The sequence below is a fragment of the Anabrus simplex genome, chromosome 2 (assembly GCF_040414725.1).
Source record: "Anabrus simplex isolate iqAnaSimp1 chromosome 2, ASM4041472v1, whole genome shotgun sequence".
Classification (NCBI taxonomy): Eukaryota; Metazoa; Arthropoda; class Insecta; order Orthoptera; family Tettigoniidae; genus Anabrus; species Anabrus simplex.
Window position 1 is genome coordinate 847,033,912 of NC_090266.1, and position 23,825 is coordinate 847,057,736.

General features: G+C 41.6%; 1 protein-coding gene across 1 annotated transcript in view; it reads left to right on the plus strand.

Annotated features, from left to right (window-relative positions):
- The window catches only part of LOC136863137 (uncharacterized), a 182,722-nt gene that overhangs the window by 49,289 nt on the left and 109,608 nt on the right, over positions 1–23,825 (plus strand). The window contains exons 2-3 of the mRNA XM_067139480.2: positions 1,730–1,832; positions 17,087–17,292. Of these exons, the coding sequence (XP_066995581.2) occupies positions 1,748–1,832; positions 17,087–17,292 (291 nt within the window). The 5' untranslated portion in view covers positions 1,730–1,747. The remainder of the gene's footprint in view (positions 1–1,729; positions 1,833–17,086; positions 17,293–23,825) is intronic.

Here is a 23,825-nt window from a genome sequence, read left to right on the forward strand (position 1 = left end):
GACATACACATTTACGTCAAGAATATAGTGTACTACCTACTGCATATCAATCCAAACTGAAATGTAGGGATTAACGCAGTCATTACTATGAAACACGGACTTTTCCTTGAATTAAGAGTGTATGATTACTTATGAGTTATGGGTTGTCTCTGCAGACCATTGGCTTAATCTGTAGCTAACCTCTGCGCGTTGTACAACTGTCTCAAACGAGCAGAGATTTTAATTACCATAAATCTTCCCTGCAGTCTAGTTCTAATTGCAAACGTAATTTAGCATATGTCTTCGTTACCAATTTATTTCTCAATAACCATCTTGAACTATCATTAATCTGTGTTTCTTGCCCAGTTATTTAAATCGAATATCGTTAGTCTCTTAACAAGTTCTTCACTCCAGCCCCTCATGACACGTTCTCTCTTAATCCTTAGTAACTTATCTCTATTCCATCCACATAACTACCAATCTATCGTCCTTCTTAGTCTATTATTTTTGCCTTGTACATTAAATTAATTTAAATATTCCAAATATATATTAACCATTCTTAGAAGTTCCACCGACATCACTCTCTGACTCCCTCGATGTATTCCTCTTCTTTTCTCTTGGTTTTCCGCTGGCCCGACTTGGACAGGTCTAATGGCCACCATGGGATAGGAAAGGGCTAGGATTGGGAAGGAAGCAACTGTGGCCTTAACTCAGGTATAGCCCCAACATTTGCCTAATGTGAAAATGGAAACCCAAGAAAGAACATCTTCAGGACTACCGACAGCGGGGTTCGAACCCGACATTTTACGAATGAAAGGGAACATGTACATAACTCGAACAATCCAGTCAACTCGCTCGGTATCGTTCTTCATAATTGCTGATGTGTCTACATAAAGTAATTTGACATGTTTAGGTCAGACAGTCAGATTTTGTACTACATGTCTGGTACTAAATAATAATAATAATAATAATAATAATAATAATAATAATAATAATAATAATAATAATAATAATAATCGGTTTACGTCCCACTAACTACATTCGTATTGTTTTCGGAGACGACGAGATACCGGAATTTTGTCCCGCAGGAGTTCATTTACATGTTAGTTTTATGACAGTCAGAATATGATAGAATGATATGGGAGGACTGGAACCTCAATGGGGGTAAAAGAGTAGGGTAAGTTGAGAGAGCTAGAGGTTTGTTATATGTCGAGTATTCTCCCTATATACAATCTGTGATGAATGGCTTTGTACATTTTAAGGAGGAGTGTTTGCTGGGTGGCTAAGTCACTGGCTTCTCACCAAGGCGGTTGCAGTTTGAATTCCGGCCAATGCACGTTAGATTTCTGAAACGAAATTCACGTCCCCGTGGTTCGGATTCCACACAAAGGTCGAATTTCCGAGGCTATGATCGCAATATCAACAGTCACATACAACTAAAATCTCGGTTGCTTGGTGCTTACTTGCTTGCTTGTTTAAATGCTCTAATACGTTGTTATTAAAAATAAATAACGCTACTGGGACCGGAAGATGGAGGAGAATTGTTGAGAGTCCACCCTGGAACATTCCCTAGAGCAGTCGCAAAATAATGCTCCGGGAGTATTTAAAACAGCTTTGAATATTAGTTGAAATATTCGCATTTGCAGAAATCAAATTGGAAAACATTCTTTCATACTAGCGAAAGGTAAGGAAATGGTCCCTACAGTGTTTGTTACATGTTTATGTGAAATACTTCCATTGTTGTTTGCAGCGCTTGGTTCCGGCCACCATGACAGATTGCGACACGATGAAGCAGATTATTACTGGAGAAGTCCTATGGGGCGTAGCGTTATGGATATTGGTTTTAAGAGGAGGTAAGCCACTTGTAGTAATTAGTGAACCTAACTTTTAAGTGCAGGCAAATCCCTCTTGGGTCTCCTTTATAATCCTTCTAATACTCGAACTGTAGCCTTAAAAATCCAAAATCGTCCTGCTATGAATGAGGCAAGATGTTATGATAACTTACGTTAATCCAATCTAAGCAGATATAAAACAAACATGCAGTTTTGTGCAATTTTTGGTACCGTTGACATCTCCTTTACCACCTCGGCTAGACAGCCCACTTGAATCATTATTACACGATCTAAAATACACTGCTTGAGCAAGACATTTGATAACGTCTTTAGATGTTCATAACTACATTGTACGACCGCATAGTGGTTTGGGGTTTGAATACGATGGCAATAACATATCCTTTTTACATAACAGAGGACTCCACCGCCATCCGGATAGTTGGAAGGTGTCAGTGTCAATTGAAATGTACGAGTGCATTAATTCAAAGTTTGTGCGAAGGTTGATCTGGGTGGAATGTAGTGTTTACAAGTCATGGCTGATAGTGTGGACCGAGGTAAGCAACTGGGAAAACAGTTGACGTCTGTCGTGATCGTACGGACTGGACATGCTGGGGACTTGGGTTCGATTTTAGGGAGCTTACACTAAGGCAATAACAAGACTACACTTCCAATTTACTCACAATTCCCTTCACCTGTATTATACAAAGCATCGGTGCACCCTTACAAATACACAAATAAACAAGGAAACTAGTCTTTACAAATATGTACAAACTTGATATGTGAGAGGGATTTTCTCAAGTCTCTGTCCTCTCGAATTCTTTCTAGACAAGCTAATTTACAAATGAAATATGCCTGTGTAACTTGGTGAATACTTAGCTCGTGCTTCAGGATCTTCTTTCTTCTCTCTTCAGCCTTCTCTCTTGATTCTTCTCTCTGCGACGCCGTAGCCTTCTCGGACGTCGTGAAGTCTAACTGAAGGAAAGTGCAAATCCACGAAGTCGAACTCGGTACACTTAAATACTGTTGTTCCCCAACTCAAGCCCAATGTTCTTTACTGTTGTCTTATGGTATACTAGCGAATGTACCTGTGCTTCGCTACGGTATTCTACATTGTATTCGAATATCGAAGTAAATAGTGTACATGCAGTAAATAAGATTGTTTTAAAATTGCATGTCTCTTAGCGTTATCCGAGAAAGAGCATGGGGAGGCCCCCGTACGTTGTTTCCAATGTAAAGTGTGTGTTATGGATTTGTGATATAACGGCAGGCTCACTTGCCTACTGCCATTCACAATCGAGTTGGGAAGTTTACATTATAATTGCAGGCCCCATTGCCTACTACGCGGACAGAATCGATTTAGGGAGTTTTCGTTAAAATGGCAGCCCCCCGTTCCTACTTCCAGACTGATTAAAGTTGAGAAGTTTTTATTATAATGGCAGGCAATTACCCTACAATCACTCGAAATTGAGTTGCGCAGTTATCATTATAATCCCAGGTCCATTTTCCTACTTCCAGCCAGCTTACTGCCAGTCAAACCAAGTTGGTGAGTTTCCATCAAAATAGCAGGCCACTATGCCTAATGCCAGTCACATTTTAGGTGAGGACATTTCTTTATAATGGCGGGCACCCTTGCCTACTGCCAAACACAATCGGGTAGGGGAGTTTTAAAGAAAACTGCATGCTCACTTGCCTTCTGCAAGTCAAATCAAGAAGTGAACTATTCATTACAATTGTAGGCCTTCCTTACTAATGACAGTTACACAGGAGTTGGAGAAGGAACCCTTTCATACTGCCTGTCAAAGTCGGTGTGGGGAGTACTGATTACAATAGCAGACCCACCCTTTCTCGATCGCTACAAATCGACATCAGTGAATATATATATATAGATCGACATACGAAAGTATATGCGTGTTTACAATATTGAAGACCTTCATTTACAGATTAACTGCTACTAAACGTACGTCATATCGACAAAGGATTATACCATAAGACACGCCGGATTTAGTGGCCTAAATGGCAGGTCCTATGATATGTCATCTATTCTTGGGTCAGATTGAGGTAGAAACGTGGAACAGGGTAACGTTTTTGTAAGATTATCTCACATTACATTACTTTTCGGATAATTATGTGACAGCTAAATACATAGCATTTGGCTCACATATGGCTACTGGGTGGGCCAATTTTCGTGAAGAGTTTGATGATTCTGTATTTCATATAAGTAATCGAAAGTATGAATTATGCATGTAAAAATTCCAAATTGACTTAACATCGATTAATAGAGAAAATCAAACGTAAAAGGAATACAGATACGGCAAAAAAGTCATAAGACCAATGTTGTAGATCATTCCAAATTGAACGGAGATTGTGCAATCTGTTATGTGACAGGAATTTCCGAAGGTCTGCACCATCATTAAAATTGCCTGCATATTTCGATATTCTTCGGGGATAAAAAGTGAAAAATTTAATGATCTAGGATGTTTTCCGTTCGTTACAGGCTAAAACGTATAATTTTGTCAAATTTCTATTATCTTCTTTTTCTTCTGGCAGATTATTCCGCAATCTGGATTTTGGGCGAGGCGGGTAAAAGTTAGGACTTTGAGGAAACTAAACCAAAAATTATGGAGATGGTCATTATTACCCCTTAAACGGAAAGCTGTACGAAAATTTCGCCAAAATAGTCAGTGTAGAGGCACACAGTCGTTACGATTTGATTTATACAGATAAGGAATCTGCTCCATGTAAAACACCTTTTGGGCTATGTCCGCTGGACGTAACCTGCAAAACTGACCATTCATTATATCTCCCTTATTAATCCTCCTGACGAAAAAATGCACATAAAAAAAAGGTTTAGAGGTGAATTACATCATGTTTGTTCGATTTCCAGTCAGGTTGGTCTTGTTATGTATAGGCTATATTGTGGAAGAGTAAAATCACAATTTCGGTTCCCTATAAACCGCCAGTCCATTCCGGAACATGAAATGTTATTTACGTTTAAAACCTACCTTTGGACAGGTGGATGCTAAATATAAATTTTGGTTCGAATGTCTTCATTAGTTTTCAAGTTGTAAGGAATACGCTTTACACGCACCCGCTCGTGAGTTAAGTCCGATGAGACTTGTACAGAAAAACGGTCCCATAGTGATATCTCCCTTATTAATCCTCGTATCGAAATGATGCACATGAGAAAAACGGTTTAGAAATTAATTTATACCAGGGCAGGTTAATTTAAATTAACGTTGGTTGTGTATATTTTGTGGAAGTGCAAAATCACTGTTTCGGTTCCGTATAAACCCCCAGTCAGTTCAGGGATTTAGAAACAATATTTTCCCTAAAACCTATCAAGGACAGGTGTATTCTAAATATGAGTCTTGGTGGAAATACATCCAGTAGTTCGTAGCACTCGCGTACATACGGCGTAATTAAGGAAGGAAATAATACAGTTAAGAAACTTGAAAGTAATAGAAAATGGATTATAACTGAGGATAGCCGGATAACGACAAATATGTAAATGCCAAGTTAATGTATTGGAAAATCAAATGCCCCTCAATAAATTATGCTAGTGTGAGTTATGGATATAATAAAGCGGTAACAGAGGAGAAATTTAGGTCCAGTGATTCCTAGGTAAACAAATAAGAAGAAGATGACTAAAGGTGTTATTACTTAATCTATTCGAGGGCGGTTGTAACATCCAACGATATTCCGCCAATATCCCGCAGATAGGCCGATTGACGCCTCTCTTGCCTTCTACCCAAGGAACAACCACGAATTTAACAGCATGATGAGGAAAATGGCAATAGATTACTTCCCTGCTGGCATGCAGTCAGAGACGTTGCCATGGTAACCTGTAGGTTCGTTGTCGGTCTGTCGGTCACTCAATGCAAAGCATGATACCAGCGGAAAATTGTAAATTTCTCCGTCATGTGAGGTAAATTATGAACATAACGAAAGTTGTTTATAATGAAGAGACGTTTCACGCACGGTAAACTAAGTTTACAGAAAATCAATAGTATAAGAGAAAATGGAGGAAAACCATTCTGATTTTCCTACAAACCCCCATCTATTCAAAGATTTTAAAATGATATGCATATTGAAACCTTCCCATGGATGAGTATACTCTAAATATGAAGTTTGGTTGAGATCTATCCAGCCGTTTCGACGTGATGGTGGAAGACCATTCTGGTTTTCCTATAAACCCCCCGTCTATTCATAGATTTTAAAATGATATGCATATCGAAACCTTCCCCGGGATGAGTATACTCTAAATATGAAGATTGGCTGAGATCTATCCAGCCGTTTCGACGTGATGGTGGAAAAACCATTCTCGTTTTCCTATAAACCGCCCGTCTATTCAAAGATTTTAAAATGATATGCATATCGAAACCTTCCCTGGGATGAGTATACTCTAAATATGAAGTTTGGTTGAGATCTATGTAGCCGTTTCGACGTGATGGTGGAACAGACAAACAGACAGACAAACAGACAGACAAACAGACAAACAAACAGACACCAAACGTAAAAACCACCGATTCGGTCTCGAGTTGACCTAAAACGGATAAATATCTGAAAAATTGGCAAAACAAAAGAAATTACAGACAGCGGACCCCCTACAATTTTATTTATATAGACTAGTGAATGTACCCGTGCTTCGCTACGGTATTCTACATTGTATTCGATTATCGAAGTAAATAGTGTACATGCAGTAAATAAGATTGTTTTAAACTTGCATGTCCCTTAGCGTTATCCGAGAAAGAGCATGGGGAGGTCCCCGTACGTTCTTTCCAGTGTAAAGTGTTTGTTATGGATTATTGATATAACGGCAGGCTCACTTGCCTACTGCCATTCACAATCGAGTTGGGAAGTTTACATTATAATTGCAGGCCCCATTGCCTACTACGCGGACAGAATCGATTTGGGGAGTTTTCGTTAAAATGGCAGCCCCCCTTTCCTACTTCCAGACAAATTAAGATGAGTTTTTATTATAATGGCAGGCAATTACCCTACTATCACTCGAAATTGAGTTGTGCAGTTATCATTATAATGCCAGGCCCATTTTCCTACTTCCAGCCAGCTTACTGCCAGTCAAACCAAGTTGGCGAGTTTCCATCAAAATAGCAGGCCACTATGCCTAATGCCAGTCACATTTTAGATGAGGACATTTCTTTATAATGGCGGGCACCCTTGCCTACTGCCAAACACAATCGGTTAGGGGAGTTTTAAAGAAAACTGCATGCTCACTTGCCTTCTGCAAGTCAAATCAAGAAGTGAACTTTTCATTACAATTGTAGGCCTTCCTTACTAATGACAGTTACACAGGAGTTGGAGAAGGAACCCTTTCATACTGCCAGTCAAAGTCGGTGTGGGGAGTACTGATTACAATAGCAGACCCATCCTTTCTCGATCGCTACAAATCGACATCAGTGAATATATATAGATCGACATATGAAAGTATATGCGAGTTTACAATATTGAAGACCTTCATTTACAGATTAACTGCTACTAAACGTACGTCATATCGACAAAGGATTATACCATAAGACACGCCGGATTTAGTGGCCTAAATGGCAGGTCCTATGATATGTCATCTATTCTTGGGTCAGACTGAGTTAGAAACGTGGAACAGGGTAACGTTCTTGTAAGATTATCTCACATTACATTACTTTTCGGATAATTATGTGACAGCTACATACATAGCATTTGGCTCACATATGGCTACTGGGTGGGCCAATTTTTGTGAAGTGTTTGACGATTCTGTATTTCATATAAGTAATCGAAAGTATAAATTATGCATGTGAAAATTCCAAATTGACTTAACATCGATTAATAGAGAAAAATCAAACGTAAAAGGGATACAGATACGGCAAAAAGTCATAAGACCAATGTTGTAGTTCATTCCAAATTGAACGGAGATTGTGCAATCTGCTATGTGATAGGAATTTCCGAAGGTCTGCACCATCATGAAAATCGCCTGCATATTTCGATATTCTTCGGGGATAAAAAGTGAAAAATTTAATGATCTTGGATGTTTTCCGTTCGTTACAGGCTAAAGCGTATAATTTTGTCAAATTTCAATTATCGTCTTTTTCTTCTGGCAGATTATGCCGCAATCTGGATTTTGGGCGAGGCGGGTAGAAATTAGGACTTTCAGGAAACTAAACCAAAAATTATGCAGATGGTCATTATTACCCCTTAAACGGAAAGCTGTACGAAAATTTCGCCAAAATAGTCAGTGTAGAGGCACACAGTCCTTACGATTTGATTTATATAGATAAGGAATCTGCTCCATGTAAAACACCTTTTGGGCTATGTCCGCTGGACTTAGCCTGCAAAATTTACCATTCATGATATCTCCCTTTTTAATCCTGCTGACGAAAAAATGCACATGAAAAAAGGTTTAGAGGTGGAATTTCATCACGTTTGTTCGATTTCCAGTCAGGTTGGTCTTGTTATGTATAGGCTATATTGTGGAAGAGTAAAATCACCATTTCGGTTCCCTATAAACCGCCAGTCCATTCCCGAACATGAAATGTTATTTACGTTTAAAACCTACCTTTGGACAGGTGGATGCTAAATATAAATTTTGGTTCGAATGTCTTCAGTAGTTTTCAACTTGTAAGGAATACGCCTTACACGCACCCGCTCGTGAGTTAAGTCCGATGGGACATGTACAGAAAAACGGTCCGTTAATGATATCTCCCTTATTAATCCTCGTATCGAAATGGTGCACATGAGAAAAGAAGGTTTAGAAATTAATTTCTACCAAGGCAGGTAGATTTAAATTAACGTTGCTTTTGTACATTTTGTGGAAGTGCAAAATCACTGTTTCGGTTTCGTATAAACCCCCAGTCAGTTCTGGGATTTAGAAACAATATTTGCCCTAAAACCTATCAAGGACAGGTGTATTCTAAATATGAGTCTTGGTGGAAATACATCCAGTAGTTTGTAACACTCGCGTGCATACGGCGTAATTAAGGAAGAAAATAATACAGTTAAGAAAGTTGAAAGTAATAGAAAATGGATTGTAACTGAGGACAGCCGGATAACGACAAATATGTAAATGCCAGGTTAATGTATTGGAAAATCAAATGCCCTTCAATAAATTATGCTAGTGTGAGTTATTGATACAATAAAGCGGTAACAGAGGAGAAATTTAGGTCCAGTGATTCCTAGGTAAACAAATAGTAAGAAGATGACTAAAGGTGTTATTACTTAATCTATTCGAGGGTGGTTATAACATCCAACGATATTCCGCCAATATCCCGCAGATAGGCCGACTGACGCCTCTCCTGCCTTCTACCCAAGGAACAACCACGAATTTAAAAGCATGATGAGGAAAATGGCAATACGTTACTTCCCTGCTGGCATGCAGTCAGAGACGTTGCCATGGTGACCTGTAGGTTCGTTGTCGGTCTGTCGGTCACTCAACTCAAAGCATGATACCAGCGGAAAATTGTAAATTTCTCCGTCATGTGAAGAGTAAGGTAAATTATGAACATAACGAAAGTTGTTTATAATGAAGAGGCGTTTCACGCACGGTAAACGAAGTTTACAGAAAATCAATAGTATAAGAGAAAATGGAGGAAAACCATTCTGATTTTCCTATAAACCCCCCGTCTATTCAAAGATTTTAAAATGATCTGCATATTGAAACCTTCCCCGAGATGAGTATACTCTAACTATGAAGTTTGGTTGAGATCTATCCAGCCGTTCCGACGTGATGGTGGAAAAACCATTCTGGTTTTTTCTATAAATCCCCGTGTATTCAAAGATTTTCAAATGATTTGCATATCAAAACCTTCCCCGGGATGAGTATACTCTAAATATGAAGTTTGGTAGAGATCTATCCAGCCGTTTCGATGTGATGGTGGAACAGACAGACAAACAGACAAACAGACACGAAACGTAAAAACCACCGATTCGGTCCTGAGTTGACCTAAAACGGATAAATATCTGAAAAATTGGCAAAACAAAAGAAATTACAGACAGTGGACCCCCTACAATTTTATTTATATAGATAATATCAGTCTGCCGTCACTTAAATTTCTTTAACAGTGGAGTAGGTTCAGTCACTCGGTGTCTCTGTGGCTCACGGCCACACGGTACCTGGAACAGTTTTCCCTTAGACTCTTCCTGTGACTTACTACCACGACATGTCTTTCACAGTAGCTGGACAAATTCTCCCTGAGCGCTTCCCAAACTCCAGCTTATATGTTTATTCGCTACTTTCTCGAATTTTTCCAGTGCCTTCCCGAATATCATCCCCTACTACCACAAAGTTCTGTTGTCTCAAAGTCTGACTGGCTCACTTGTTCTTCCCACTAACTAACGGGGGAGTGTCGTTGAACTCTCGAACAAAGTATTTTTCTGATGCGTCAAAATCACCGCGTGGCCTACGTGACATTTCTTTCCCCTGGCTTCTCGAACTACCTTTCAAGGTTTACTATTGCGTTTCTGTTTCTACATTGGCGCCGTTCTGTCGAATATTTAACAATGTTTCACACACACTGGGATCGCTTCCACTAAACATCGCTTTATGTTAAATTGTATTGATTTAAATGCTTTGAATATTTCGAATTTCCACTCAAATAAAATTATCACTGACTTAAATATTCGAAGCACTGTCACTTCTTGCCGTTGTTAGACATTCGCTTAGGTTCTATACCATTACTCAAAATCTCTTCATTCTCGGAGGTCGCGGATTCGAGACTCGCTCGACTCCGTTCGCTCGGCACTGAGATATGAAAGGGAAGCTTCACGACATGCGGTCGTGACACGTCGAATAAAGTCACTTCTGCGCTTGCACTGCATCAAGAAGGCTACTCGCAGAGGTGCGTTGCCAGAATTCTAGTGGTTGCTCAGAATACGATTTGATATCTGTGGAAACGTTTCTAGGAGACTAGAAGTGTGGCCAGGTGCTCTGGACGGGCAGCCAAAGGAAAACATCCAAGATCAGGATCATTTCTCTCCGAGACCACGAAGTTATATCACAAGCACTACAGGTGGACCTACAGCTAGCTTCTGGAGTACGAGTTAGTCACCAAGCAGTCAGATAGAGGGCTCTAGTGGCCAATCTAAGATCCCAATGACCCACTCAAGTACCTGAACTGGGCAGATGACATCGTGGCAGAAGACTGCAGTTTGCTAGAGATCATCTGCACGGGTAGCTAAGACATTGGCGTTCTGTGTTGTTCTCGGATGAATCCCGTTTTGCGTTATATCATTCAGATGATCGTCTACGAGTCTAGAAAAGACTTTGTGAGCGATTTCATCTGACAGCTCTACAATTTACCGTTGCTTATGGAGGTGTATCTCGCAATAGAGCGTTAACTGCTCGATGGTACATTGTCGAGATCTTAGTGTCACGTGTGATTACTCGCGTGAGTCAACTTGGATAAAGCACAATATTCATGCACGATAATGCTAGAGCGCATGGTGCCAACATCGTTCAGAGATTTCTGCAAGAGCACCATATGCAACGAATGGAGTGGCCATCCAAAAGTCCCGACTTGAATCCAATTGAACAAGCCTTCAACCAACTAGAGCAATGCACCCGAAAGAGAAATCTACCACCCGAATCACTACAAGTTCTTTAAGATGCTGTTTCGGAAGAGTCGTCGTCCAATAAGTCTTCATTCCTCGCCTGGAGGGCGGGGTGGGCCACTCAAAGGGTGAGGCCCTTTCACTGGCCGGGCGAAGTGTGAGAAACATGAGATTTGGAGGATGAAGAAGAGGGGAAAACGATGTGTAAAAGTTAAGAAGGGGATAAGGTGAGATGGGGCCTCTTGGCTACGGATATTGTATTATAGAGGGGTTGTGTGCGAGGTGGGAAGGTTATAGGAGAGTTCCAGGGTGTACGAGGAGGAAGTGAAGCGTAGCGGAGATGTTACAAAGGGATGTGGTAAGAAGGCGGAGGAGTTCAGCTTGCGGGGGTGGAGGGACGAAGGAGCAAGCTGTAGGAGGTTGTGGACGGACGTGTGGTGGAGGTCGATAGGGAGGGATTGGCCGGGGTCGATGACGTGGACTATTGAAAGGTCGGGGAGGAGAGCGGGAAGGTTCTAATTTCAGGCGTTGTACGTCATCCTCAGTGGGCAGGTGGAGGCGAACTAAATAGGAGAGTTTCAGGGTGTACGAGGAGGAAGTGAAGCGTAACGGAGATATTACAAAGGGATGCGGTAAGAAGGCGGAGGAGTTCTGCTTGCAGGGATGGAGGGATGAAGGAGGAAGGTGTATGAGGTTGTGGACGGACGTGTGGTGGAGGTCGATAGGGACGGGCTGGCCGTGGTCGATGACTGGACTATTGAACGGCCGGGGAGGAGAGCGGGAAGGTTATACTTTCAGGCGTTGTACGTCGTCCTCAGTGGGCAGGTGGAGGCGAACTGAATAGATCGGTCCCAAGGTATTCCAAATACGAAAGGCTCGACGGACAGGAATTTCTGCCAGATTCAATTCATGGAGGATGTCTTGATCCGAGATGTCAAGATCTACACCGCGAAGGACACAATTGTACATTGTTGTGCGATCTGGTGGCAATGATGAAGATGACGGTTCTCGAGCGGCTTCCGTAGTGGTGCGATCTAGAGGTGGCGCTGGTGATGATGGTTCTCTTGAGATGACTGCTGAGGTGGATGGCGGCGTGACCGATGGTATTACTGAGTCGTGTTCGTTGATGGGCGACCGGTTGGAGTAGCGGGGAGGGATGGGAAGGTACGGGGGTGGAGCAGGGTATGGTGGCAGAGGTCGTGGCGTTGTAAAGATCGGTGCTGGATGCGAAAATGTTACAGTGGTGATAGGAATGTAAGGATAGGCGAAGGCAGAGGTCGTCGTGGTCGTGGTAGTGGTGGTGGTATGAGCCATTATGGGTAGAGCGAAGTGTAGTCTGGGGAGGCCGACATCCAGTGCAGAGTCAGCCATGTGCTTCATTCAGGTCGGCAGGTAGCTTGAGTACAGAAGAAGAGCCTCTCAGCCGAGCAAAAATAATGTTGAGGTGATGTGGAGATCAGAGTCGTCCAAATCGGAAAGTGTTCGGAAGAGTGAGGACGTCTGCCTCAACTAAACTTGCAGCACCTTTCGGAAGTATGAGAAGGCGTTATGAAGCTGTTATCCATACGATGGGTGACAATACTCTTTATTAACTCTTTCGCAGCTGTTGTTGCATTCATGCAGAGCATGCTAGGTGCCTTGCTCCGCAGAAGTCGCATTATTGCGAGTTCATACTTCTACTCGCTGCGAGTGTCGCATTTCCACATTACGTCGCTTATAGTGGCCTTCTGACATCTCTTGATAGTATTTGGAACTATTTAAACTTGGAATTATGTCTAATAACTGTTTCTAGGGAAAGTTAAAAACTATCATATCACCAGGGACTACGGAATGGTTTGGCAGTTCTCTCTAACATATTATATAATGTAATCTTGTAAAATTATTGTTACTAAAAAATGTTCTTTCTATATTTCATTTTTTCAAAATATCATACCACTGAGAACTGCAGAATGGTTTGCCAGTGCAAGCAATGGCTTTTGTAAGTTATCTGGAACGTGCTACACAATGTAATTTCGCAAAATTATTGTCTCCTGAAATGTTTTTCAAAATTTCATTTTTTGAAAATATCATACTACCAGGGACTACAGAATGGTTTGCCAGTGGAAGTAATGCATTTTTCAAGTTCTCTCTAACTATTAAGTATATATAGCCTAATTTCGTAAAATTATTGTTTCTAAAAACGTCTCTTTCAAAATTTCAAACAATTTCAAGAGATCATAGAAATATCGTATACCACCAGTACTACATAGTAGTTTCCCAGTGCAAGGAATTAATTTTGTAAGTTTAAAATCAAAGTTCGGTTAAAATGCAAGTAAAGGACTTTTACAAAAAATAACCTTTTGTAATTTTTTGAAATGATTTCAATTTTCTATCAGCTGCTCGTAAGTTTTGAAAATTATTATAGGTGTATATTCATGACCATTGTCATATAAGTTAGTGTAGAAAACATTAACCCTCTAGCTTTGAAGTGTTATAAGTTATTGGTGCCACCCCTTTCCCAAATAAGCTGAGAGCGATAAAAGGTACTAGGAAGGTATGGAAGACTTCCCTTCGGGGCTCTCGGAGGGAAGCACTGGTATTATGTCGTCTTCGGATCGGCCACGGCATAGCAAGGCACTCCTAATTACCGAAGGTTGAAGGCCCCCAGTGTGTGCTTATGGCGGTCATCTTACCATAGTACACATCCTTACGAAGTGCGTGGACCAGGCCGATCTGCGCCGTACTCTGACACTTCCGACTACCATCTCCCTCATCCTACGAGATGACAAGCAGTCAACAGACTTCGTCATCCATTTTTTGAGAGATAGTGGCCTGTTTTACCGTTTATACAACTATATTTTCTATTAGTTTCTAATTTATTGTTAACTACGTTTTATTCCATTGACTCAGTTTTAGTTTGTGTTTTTAATTTATTTTAACTTCCAACTTGAATTATATATATCACTGTTCTTCAAGGCAATGCCTTATTCCATCGTAATCTATATTTTATAACATTGTACCAGGAAATAAGGCATTGCAAATTAGATCAATTGATTATTTTCAATTTAGTATCTTTTTTATAATCATTCGTTTTAAATTCTAGTAAGTGGATACATTTTAAAATGTTAGGTATCATTACATTTCGCTCCACCTCGTACCATTAGAGGCCGATGTTAGGCCCTTTTAAACAACAAGCGTCGTCATCAAGTTATTGGTACCTGAAGTTTCTAAACAGTATAGTTACGGGAAGAAGCTTCTTAACTTAACAATGTCTTTTTCAGGCAGATACCATAACTTCAGTATATACTAGCAGCATAATACACAGCGTCGTCTGATACTTTTTCTTAACGTTTCCTTTTCAGATTCATATTTCTGCTTCTGGCTTCTGTTCTGTAAACTTTTCTGCTTCCTGTACTCGAATAGAGTCAGTTTACAAATAGAGGATTTGCCATATTCAGTACACATTTTATTCCAAAATTATTAAATACATTCACCCTGGCTGTAATAACATCATCTACAACACTCATCTTAGAAATATTTCGATCAACAAGAACATTGATTTGGTATTCTTTACCAAATGGAGTGAATAAAACTATTATTGGGATTTTGAGTGCCTCTGTGCAAGCACTTGACTAACGTATTTACATCACACTTCAAGGCTCTAGATCAGGGGTTTCCAAATGGCGGCCCGCGAGAGCATTGTAAGAAATAATGTGAAGAAAAGCCACAAACATATTTATTAGCTCGTTCAAAAACGTATTCATTTTTATACACCTTATAGACCCAAGTCAGAACTAATTATTTAATACTAGTTCCTCTTTTCAAGTACAGTGTTCACTTGTTCTCATCATATTATTTTTGATTTTTAAACATTTTACATCCAAATTTCAAGTAAAAATATTATTATTTTTGCGTCCCATTGACTACTTTTGATGGTTTTCGGAGACACCGAGGTGTCGACATTTTGTCCCACAGGAGTTATTTTACGTGCCAGTAAATCTACCGACACGAGGCTGACGTATTTGAGTACCTTCAAATACAACCGGACTGAGCCAGAATCGAACCTGCCAAGATGGGGTCAGAAGGCCAGCGCCTCAACCGTCTCAGCCACTCTCCCGGCTGCAAATTGCACTCTTTTTTATGCAATTTTAAAATAATGTTTTAAGCAATTAAAATTATCAAACACTCATTTCAATTGAAATGTGCATATTATTTCATAATAGTGCTTCTGTACTATTTGCAGAATTTTACGAAAATTGGCCTATTCAAGTGCGGCCCGCGAACATGACTAAGGTTTGCAAAATGGCCCTCGAGCCCGTACAAATTGGAAACCCCTGCTCTAGATCATGAAATCTTTCACTTACGTATAAGCATAGCCAGCAGAGCACCGATGGCATTTATTTTGAGCGCAGCTCATGTGCCACCATTTATAAATGACAGCTTAAAATCAATTACAGGTATGACAACCACAATACACTATATACATTTGCATTCGTAGTCAAATCCCCACAGTGTGCATTTATAGGGCCAAAAAATAGATTTCTTAATCATTTAAGAGTACTCAGTGTTCTTAAGGGTCTTAAAATATCCACGCTGAGTCATTTGGAGTCCTTGTTTTGAAGCAAGTTGCGTGACCTTACTAGGGTTCCACCAAATATGGTGCTGGAAGTTCAAGGAGGGGCTTCTTAACAACTCCCTAGAGGTAGGAATGTTTACTAAGTGGTGAAGCTGGTTCGACATACAATTCCGTGGCTTATGTTGAGGAGTTAAAACACCTAAAAGAATGATCAACGTTAGTTAATCCTCAAGGGAATGTTATCACTACTACTACTACTACTACTACTAGCGTTAAATGTTTTCATTTCAACCGAGCAAGTGACTATGCGGTTCGGGTCACGTAGCTATCAGCTTGCATTTGGGAGATAGTGCATTGGAACCCCACTGTCGGCAGCCCTGAAGATGGTTTTCCGTGGTTTCCCATTTTCACACAGGGCAAATGCTGGGCTGTACCTTAATTAAGGACGCGGTCACTTCCTTCTCAGTATTCGGGAGATAGTAGGTTCGAACTCCACTGTCGGCAGCCCAGAAAAGGGTTTTCCGTGGCTTCCTATTTTCACACCAGGCAAATGCTGGGGCTGTACCTTAATTAAGGCCACGGCCGCTTCCTTCCACTCCCAGCCCTTCCCTGTCCCACCGCCGCCATAAGGCATATCTGTGTCGGTGCGACGTAAAGCAGATTGTAAAATATCATGTTTTTGTTCCTCCCCTGAAGGGGGAGGCAGGCCTCCTAGACGGTGACGTCGTCTCCCGAGCCAGGAGATTAGTATGAGAGAAGGAGATGTGCAGCAAAGGTGAAAGGATTGCGGACGTGGTCTATATTAGGAACTGTCCCGGTATTCGCTTTAGTGCAGTAGAATAGAAAATAATTCTCAGGGCAGCCGATGGGGACCAGCCCGAATACAGAAATGTAGAGCCACGGTAGAGCCATGGCTACCCATCCCCTGCTCGGTTGGCCGGTCAGAGAGCAGAACTGTCGGACCACTTGTGGACCGAGGCCCACTCTGCATCCACCGACCTTACCATTACTACACCAAAGGTATAGAAGTAGGTGGAACTATTTTGTTCGAAATCGTGGTGGTCATGGAGGTATTTGGTTCTATCACAGGAACTTGAAAACTAAACTACGGAGGATTACTCTCAGTATGATGTACAAATAAAATGAACTCACTTGCGATTATAGATTTTGTTTTCTTTTACAGCAGTTGCCGGGCTGCGAAATGTACGGTTAGTGCTGCCACCGGTTGTGAGGGCGGGAACTTCGACTACGCTCCTCTGCCAGTTTGACATGGAAGGTGCACCTTTATACTCGGTGACATGGTACCGCGGCACTCGAGCTTTCTATCGCTTTGTGCCGAGAAACAGACCACCAAAACAGGTGTTTCCCTTCCCCGGAATTTCAGTGGATGTAAGTACCTCTGCCAAGAGTCTTGTGAACTGCGTTACTCTTGTTTCATTTAGAGGCTTAGAAGATCGTGGTCCGTGGCCTCGTATACTTAATGAGTGTGAATGCTATCTCTTAATTTGTATGGTTGTGGTGTATGTGTGTGTTTACAATGAATTGTGGGTGCTTAAGAAAGAAAACAAACGCAGCCTTCAAGTTAGGTACCATCACGACATTCCCTTTAAATTTGAGAAACTACACAATTAGTCCATCTAGAAGTTGTGAAAGGTGTTACTCATAGGGCCAATAGTGCTGCAGCCAGTATCCAGTAATCGGGAGATAGTGGGTTCGAGCCCAACTGTCGGCAACCCTGAAGATGGTTTTCCGTGGTTTCCCATTTTCACACCAGGCAAATACCGGGGCTGTACCTTAAATAAGGCCACGGCCGCTTCCTTCCACTTCCTAGGCCTTTCCTATCCCATCATCGCCTTAAGACCTATCTGTGTCGGTGCGACGTAAAGCAAATTAAAAAATAGTGCTGCAGTAGCACTTTCTGGCTCATCGATGAAAGCAGTGGCGAATTACCTCACTCCTCATTTAGCGTAGAATACCTTATTTAAGCGTTGTCATTATTTTGTACTTATTCCGTATAACTACATAACCTTCACTTGTGCTGTTTGAGGATTCAAGCAACCTCCAGGTTGATAACTTCACAGACAGAAAATCACTGGTGGGTTTATTCCACTTCGCATATGACATCACGAGAATGAGTGTATTCCCTTCAAAACAATTTTTTTTTGGCTATTTGTTTAACGTCGCACTAACACATCGAAGGTTTTCGGTGACGGAAGGGTAGGAGATTGGGAAGATAGCGCCGTGGCCTTCATTAAGGTACAGCCCCAGCATTTGCCTGGTGTGAAAATGCGAAACCATGGAAAACCATCTTCAGGACTGCCGACAGTGGGGTTTGAACCCACTATGTCACGAATGCAAGCTCACAGCTGCGCGACCCTAACAGCACGGCCACTTGCTCCCTTTTCAAAACTATCAATGAGTTCGATCTTCCTAAATTGTACCAGAAATCGAACTCGGGCCATCTCATACCCTACATTAGTGGGCACAGTAAATAAGGAACAGTGGACAGCGATTCTGGAATGCTAAAAACTCGGTGTTCAGTGATATTTCCGAAGATGTTTAACCAAATTCTCAGTATTCATTCGTACCCAGTGTTTGTTTTGACTTTCACATTTCTCCATCCACGTGACCAAATACAGTGTGCTTGAGGCACATACAGCTCAATAAGCTGGGTTGCTTTGGAGAAGTGGCTTTCAGTTCGAACAGCCGATGTGCCGGCTACTTCTCTTCTTCATCTGTGCAGCGGGACGATCTACTGTAAAGGAGAAATCCTCCGGTAATGGAATGAAGGAAAACCTAAATAAACAGTGCAAATTCGTTACTGTGTAATACGACTTTATTTACAAAATGTGTTTGAAATACCCACCCTCTTGTTCCGCACAAAGCACTATACGCCTCATAAGGCTTTCTTGTACCGTCAACAGCATGAAGTGTGAGACACTCCACTTGCTGCCCTAATCCTTTCCATAGGGTCGTCCCTGTTATCAGGTAATGTTGCATAAATTATGTCACGCATGCAGCCTCATAGTCGGCCCCGCGGTGCAGGGGTAGAACCCGGATTTGATTCCCGGCCAGGTCAGGGAATTTTACCTGGATCTGGGGGCTAGTTCGACCTCCATTCAGCCTATGTGATTACAATTGAGAAGATCTCTAACGGTGAGATGGCAGCCCCGGTCTAGAAAGCCAAGAATAACGGCCGAGAGGACTCGTGCTGGCTACACGACACCTCGTAATATGCAGGCCTTCGGGTCGCTTGGTAGGCTATGGCCCTTCGGGGCTGTTGGTTTATGGGGCTTAGTTTTGGTTTTATGTAACCTCACAGAAGAAAACCCATTTCTTTGACTATACTCATACTCTGAGAGCATATCCACCAACCTATGGTTACTATGTTGGGTTATCAGCCGGTAGAACCGTGGTCACCCCTCCTCTGCTCGGTTGGCTAGTCGAAGTGCAGAGTTGTCGGACCACTGACAAGCTGTGGCCATTTGTGGGCCGAGACTCATTCTGCATCCCCCGACTATTCTGGAATATTAGAGTGTGTAGTCTGCGGAATGAATGCAGCTAAAACTAAGTAGAGAAAGAGGTGAATCACAACTATGGGAATGCCAGCGAAAAATTTAACCATTAAACATTGCAATTTCTTTAGTGTTAAAAAATAATCCTAATATTTTAGCTACGGTTGGTCCAATTAAATTTGTGCATTTGGAGGACGCTAAGAAATTATACCTTGGATGCCGCGTTTTTCAGGCCTGCTCTACTGTGAGCAGTTAGACCGTCAACCTCTCCCCTCGTTCACAATGCGTTAACCCCCATCTAGAGAGCCACAGAAAGACGTGTTTGCTTTCAATATCGTCATGCCTGAGAAACCCACTACGTGAAATACACTGGCGAAAAATAAAATCCCAACGCCAAGACGACATTAGTTTGAGGAATGCAATTTTGGCTAAGATATTGTCTAGGTAACATATTTATTTGATTCAAGTTTCCATGCCACAGGTTCAAGTATGCGCGAGGAGACATGTGACACGATGGTACATTAATAACCGCCGTAGTCGCCACGATTTTGAATGCAAGCATGCAAACGTTCATGCAGTGTGTCGTACAACTGCCGTGTGTCATTTTGTGGGACTGATTTGCACACCTATTCCACTTGGTCAGTCAAATCGACAACAGTTAATGCTGGTATTGGATGACGCTAGATTTGTCGTCTCATACGTGCTCAAGGGGCGAAAGGTCTGGCGACCTCGCAGGCCAAGGCAACTGGTCGGCACTCTGTAGAGCACGTTGGGTGACAGCAGCGGTATGAGGACGAGCATTATCCTGTTACGAAATACCCCAATGAATACTGCGAATGAATGGCAGCACAACCGGTTCAGTCAACAATCTGACGTACAAATCCCCTGTCAAGATTCTTGGGATAACGACGAGAGGACTCCTGCTATCAAAGGAAACGTCCTAGACAGCTTGGTTCCAAGCGCTCGCCTGGCCTCCTCCTTCTCAAACTACGGCTATCACAGGCACCAGGACAGAAACACCTCTCATTTGAGATCACAAAAGATCACTACTCCGCCCTCCAATGAGCCCTAGCTTGACACTACTGAAGTCGCAAATGGCAGTGATTCGGATTTAGTGGCATGAAAGCTACAGGACGCCTGCTTCGGAGCTGTCCCTCAAGTAATCCATTTGTTACAGTTCGCTTTGTCACCCTGGTGCCAGCTGAAGCTCTAATGGCTACTGCAGATGCAGTACGGTCCACCACAGCCATGCGGGGAATACGGCAGTCTTCCCTCTCCGTAGTGGTCCATGTGTGGCCGGATCCCGCCTCTCCGCGATCATCGCTGCCAATACCGGTACACTATGGATACATACCTGTCAAGTCTTTCTACAATATCGTGGAGAGAAGATCCACCTGCTCGTAGTTCTATTATACGGCCTAGTTCAATTTCAGTAAGCTGCTGATACTGCCTTCTCGTCTCCTTAAAGGCATGTTTGACTCACAGCTACCTCACAACCCCTACTGGTGCAAGTAGGGGCAAAAGATCTTTCTAGGTCGTCGCCCCGAACAAATAGCATTAAAAAAAAAAAGATCTCTCATGAGTGAGATTCAGCACTGTGCGAGTAGTATCAAAGAATTGCGTTCGTAGGACACGTGGGGTGGATCAGTATTTCTGCAACAGCATCGTCACATAGCGCTTTTTGAAGGCGCAACAACCATATAAAACTGCAGCATTTACTTTTAGCAAGAGTGGACCGTCCTGATGCACAGGTAAAGCAGAGAGGATGCCTACATGTCGGAATTTGGATTGAAAATTTGTGTACTTCTCCGAAGCACCATTTTATGCCAGGCAACCCATCTTACTGAGCTGTATGTCCTTATTGATGAGAGTAGTTTAACGTCGCACTAACACACTGAAGGCTTTCGGCGACGCAAAGATGTAAAAGGTCTAGGATTAGGAGGGCAGCATCCGTGGTCTTAGATATGATGCTTGTTGTTTAATGGGGCCTAATATCAAAGGTCATCGGTCCGGTCTTAGTTAAGGTACAGCTCTAGCATTTGCCTGGCGTGAAATGATGAGATTAGGACTATGTTTGGAAGTAACACGTTGGGTTTAGCTGTGTACCGTACAAGTCGGCTTGAGGATCAAAAGCAAGCTCGAAATTTTACGTGAATATTAATTTTGCACAAGCCATTAAGTACAGTTTTATACTGAATCCGAACCTTTGTGATTTCACTTTCAAACTTTAAGAAAATCTCTTGTATTGACCTGAATTCAATACTTGGCTGTCTCGTTGTCACACAGCTATCATTTCTAAGTCGGCTGAGAAGATTGCATTCTGGGAAAAGAATTCATTAATAAAGATTGACTAACAAGTTTTGTTCAAACTTTGGGAAGTTGATCTACGTCAAAGATAAACAGATATGTAACCGAGGGTTTGTACCATTGGCAATTATTTAACGAGAAGATGGTCCACTTGATTTAACACATTCACTCCCATATCCGACCTTAGTTAGATTTGAATTCGCGCCAAGTTTGTATGTTCAAGTGTACATTAGATGACATAGTATATCAGTTTTCCGGAAGATAGCGGGCAGATGAACATTATACTACAGCTTGGCGTAATTTCTCGCATTGTAGGGTGTGTGATCTAAATAAACCCGTACCACTCCCGAGGTCTCTGAAGTGCGCTGTTAGAATTCATGTGACCGGGCGAGTTGGCCGTGCGGTTGGGGGCGCGCATCTGTGAGCTTGCATCCGGGAGATAGTGGGTTAGAACCCCACTGTCGGCAGCCCTGAAGGTGGTTTCCCGTGGTTTCCCATTTTCACACCAGGCAAATGCTGGGGCTGTACCTTAATTAAGGCCATGGCCCTTCCTTCCCACTCCTAGACCTTTCCTATTCCATCAGCGCAATAAGACCTATCTGCGTCGGTGCGACGTGAAGCAAATTGTAAAAAAAAAAAAAAAAAAAAAAAATCATGTGACACTGAATGATGAAATGAACAATCATGGCGAGTAAAATATAATACTAGATTGTATTGTGAAGGTGCGTACAAATTTTCAGATGTTTGGGCTTTATAGTATAGGAGTGATACTAAGTGAAATACGTGTGTTACCTAGCGAGTCAGGGTGGTATGGTTGCAGTATCTGGGATCTTTACCAGGATTACTTGATTCAAGAACTGGAAAAAATCCAAAGAAGAGCAGCTCGATTTGTTGTGGATGATATCCGACAAAAGAGTAACGTTACAAAAATGTCGCAAAATTTGGGCTGGGAAGACTTGGGAGAAAGGAGACGAACCGCTCGACTAAGTGGTATGTTCTGATCTGTCAGTGGAGAGATGGCGTGGAATGACATTAGTATACGAATAAGTTTGAGTGTTTTTTTAAAAAGTAGGAAGGATTACAATATGAAGATAAAGTTGGAATTCAAGAGGACAAATTGGTCAAATATTCGTTTATCGGAAGGGGAGTTACGGATTGGAATAATTTACCAAGGGAAATGTGCAATGAATTTCCGATTTCCTTGCAATCATTTAATAAAGTGCTAGGAAAACAACAGATAGAGAGTATGTCATCTGGGCGACTGCCCTACATGCAGATCAGTAGTGATTGATTGATTGAATGATTGATTGATTGATTGATTGATTGATTGATTGATTGATTGATTGATTGATTGATTGATTGATTGATTGAAGATCGCTGGGTTGAATGATTAAATACTCGTGGAGTGAGCTGGAAGCGAATGTGCAACCTGCGTATCTGTTGGCAATTTGCGTGTAGGCACAGATGATTCACCCGTTACATACGGGATATTATATGTGAAATCGGACAGCAAAAATAACTAGTATATTTTAATATACAAGTCATTTCATAGAAAATAAAATAAAGTGACTGGAAATATCTATTTCTGCATAATATCAGTTCCTTTGTTCAACAGTCTTCGTTATATTAAATGTTAAATACAGTTTATTTTTCTGACAGTCAACCTTTACAGAATTATTATGAATAAGCTATTAAAGAGTGGACCTTAATTTATTTCCAGTTATAAAGGTAATGCTAAATAATATGCAATAATGTTTTCGGAATGTAGTTATTTATGAACATGATCTGAAAACGCATTTATTGAATTGGCTCCATTCTCACATTAAAAAATATTTTGAAAGTTACTAGTTTCCTCTTAAACGCAGGAGACGGACTGGATTTATAAAATTCTGGGGTATTCCTGTACTTGTATGGAAATGCATTAATGTGTTCAATTTTCGTTCTATGCTAATATCCATCCAGATACTCTCAACGAATTTTGGCACCATAAACGCCCCTAATCGCGCTAATTTTTCAGTGCAATCGCAAGAATGAAATTTCATCACGGCTACCTCTCTCAGCACCTCCACAGAATTCAAGTACTACGTAGTTCTGTTCGTG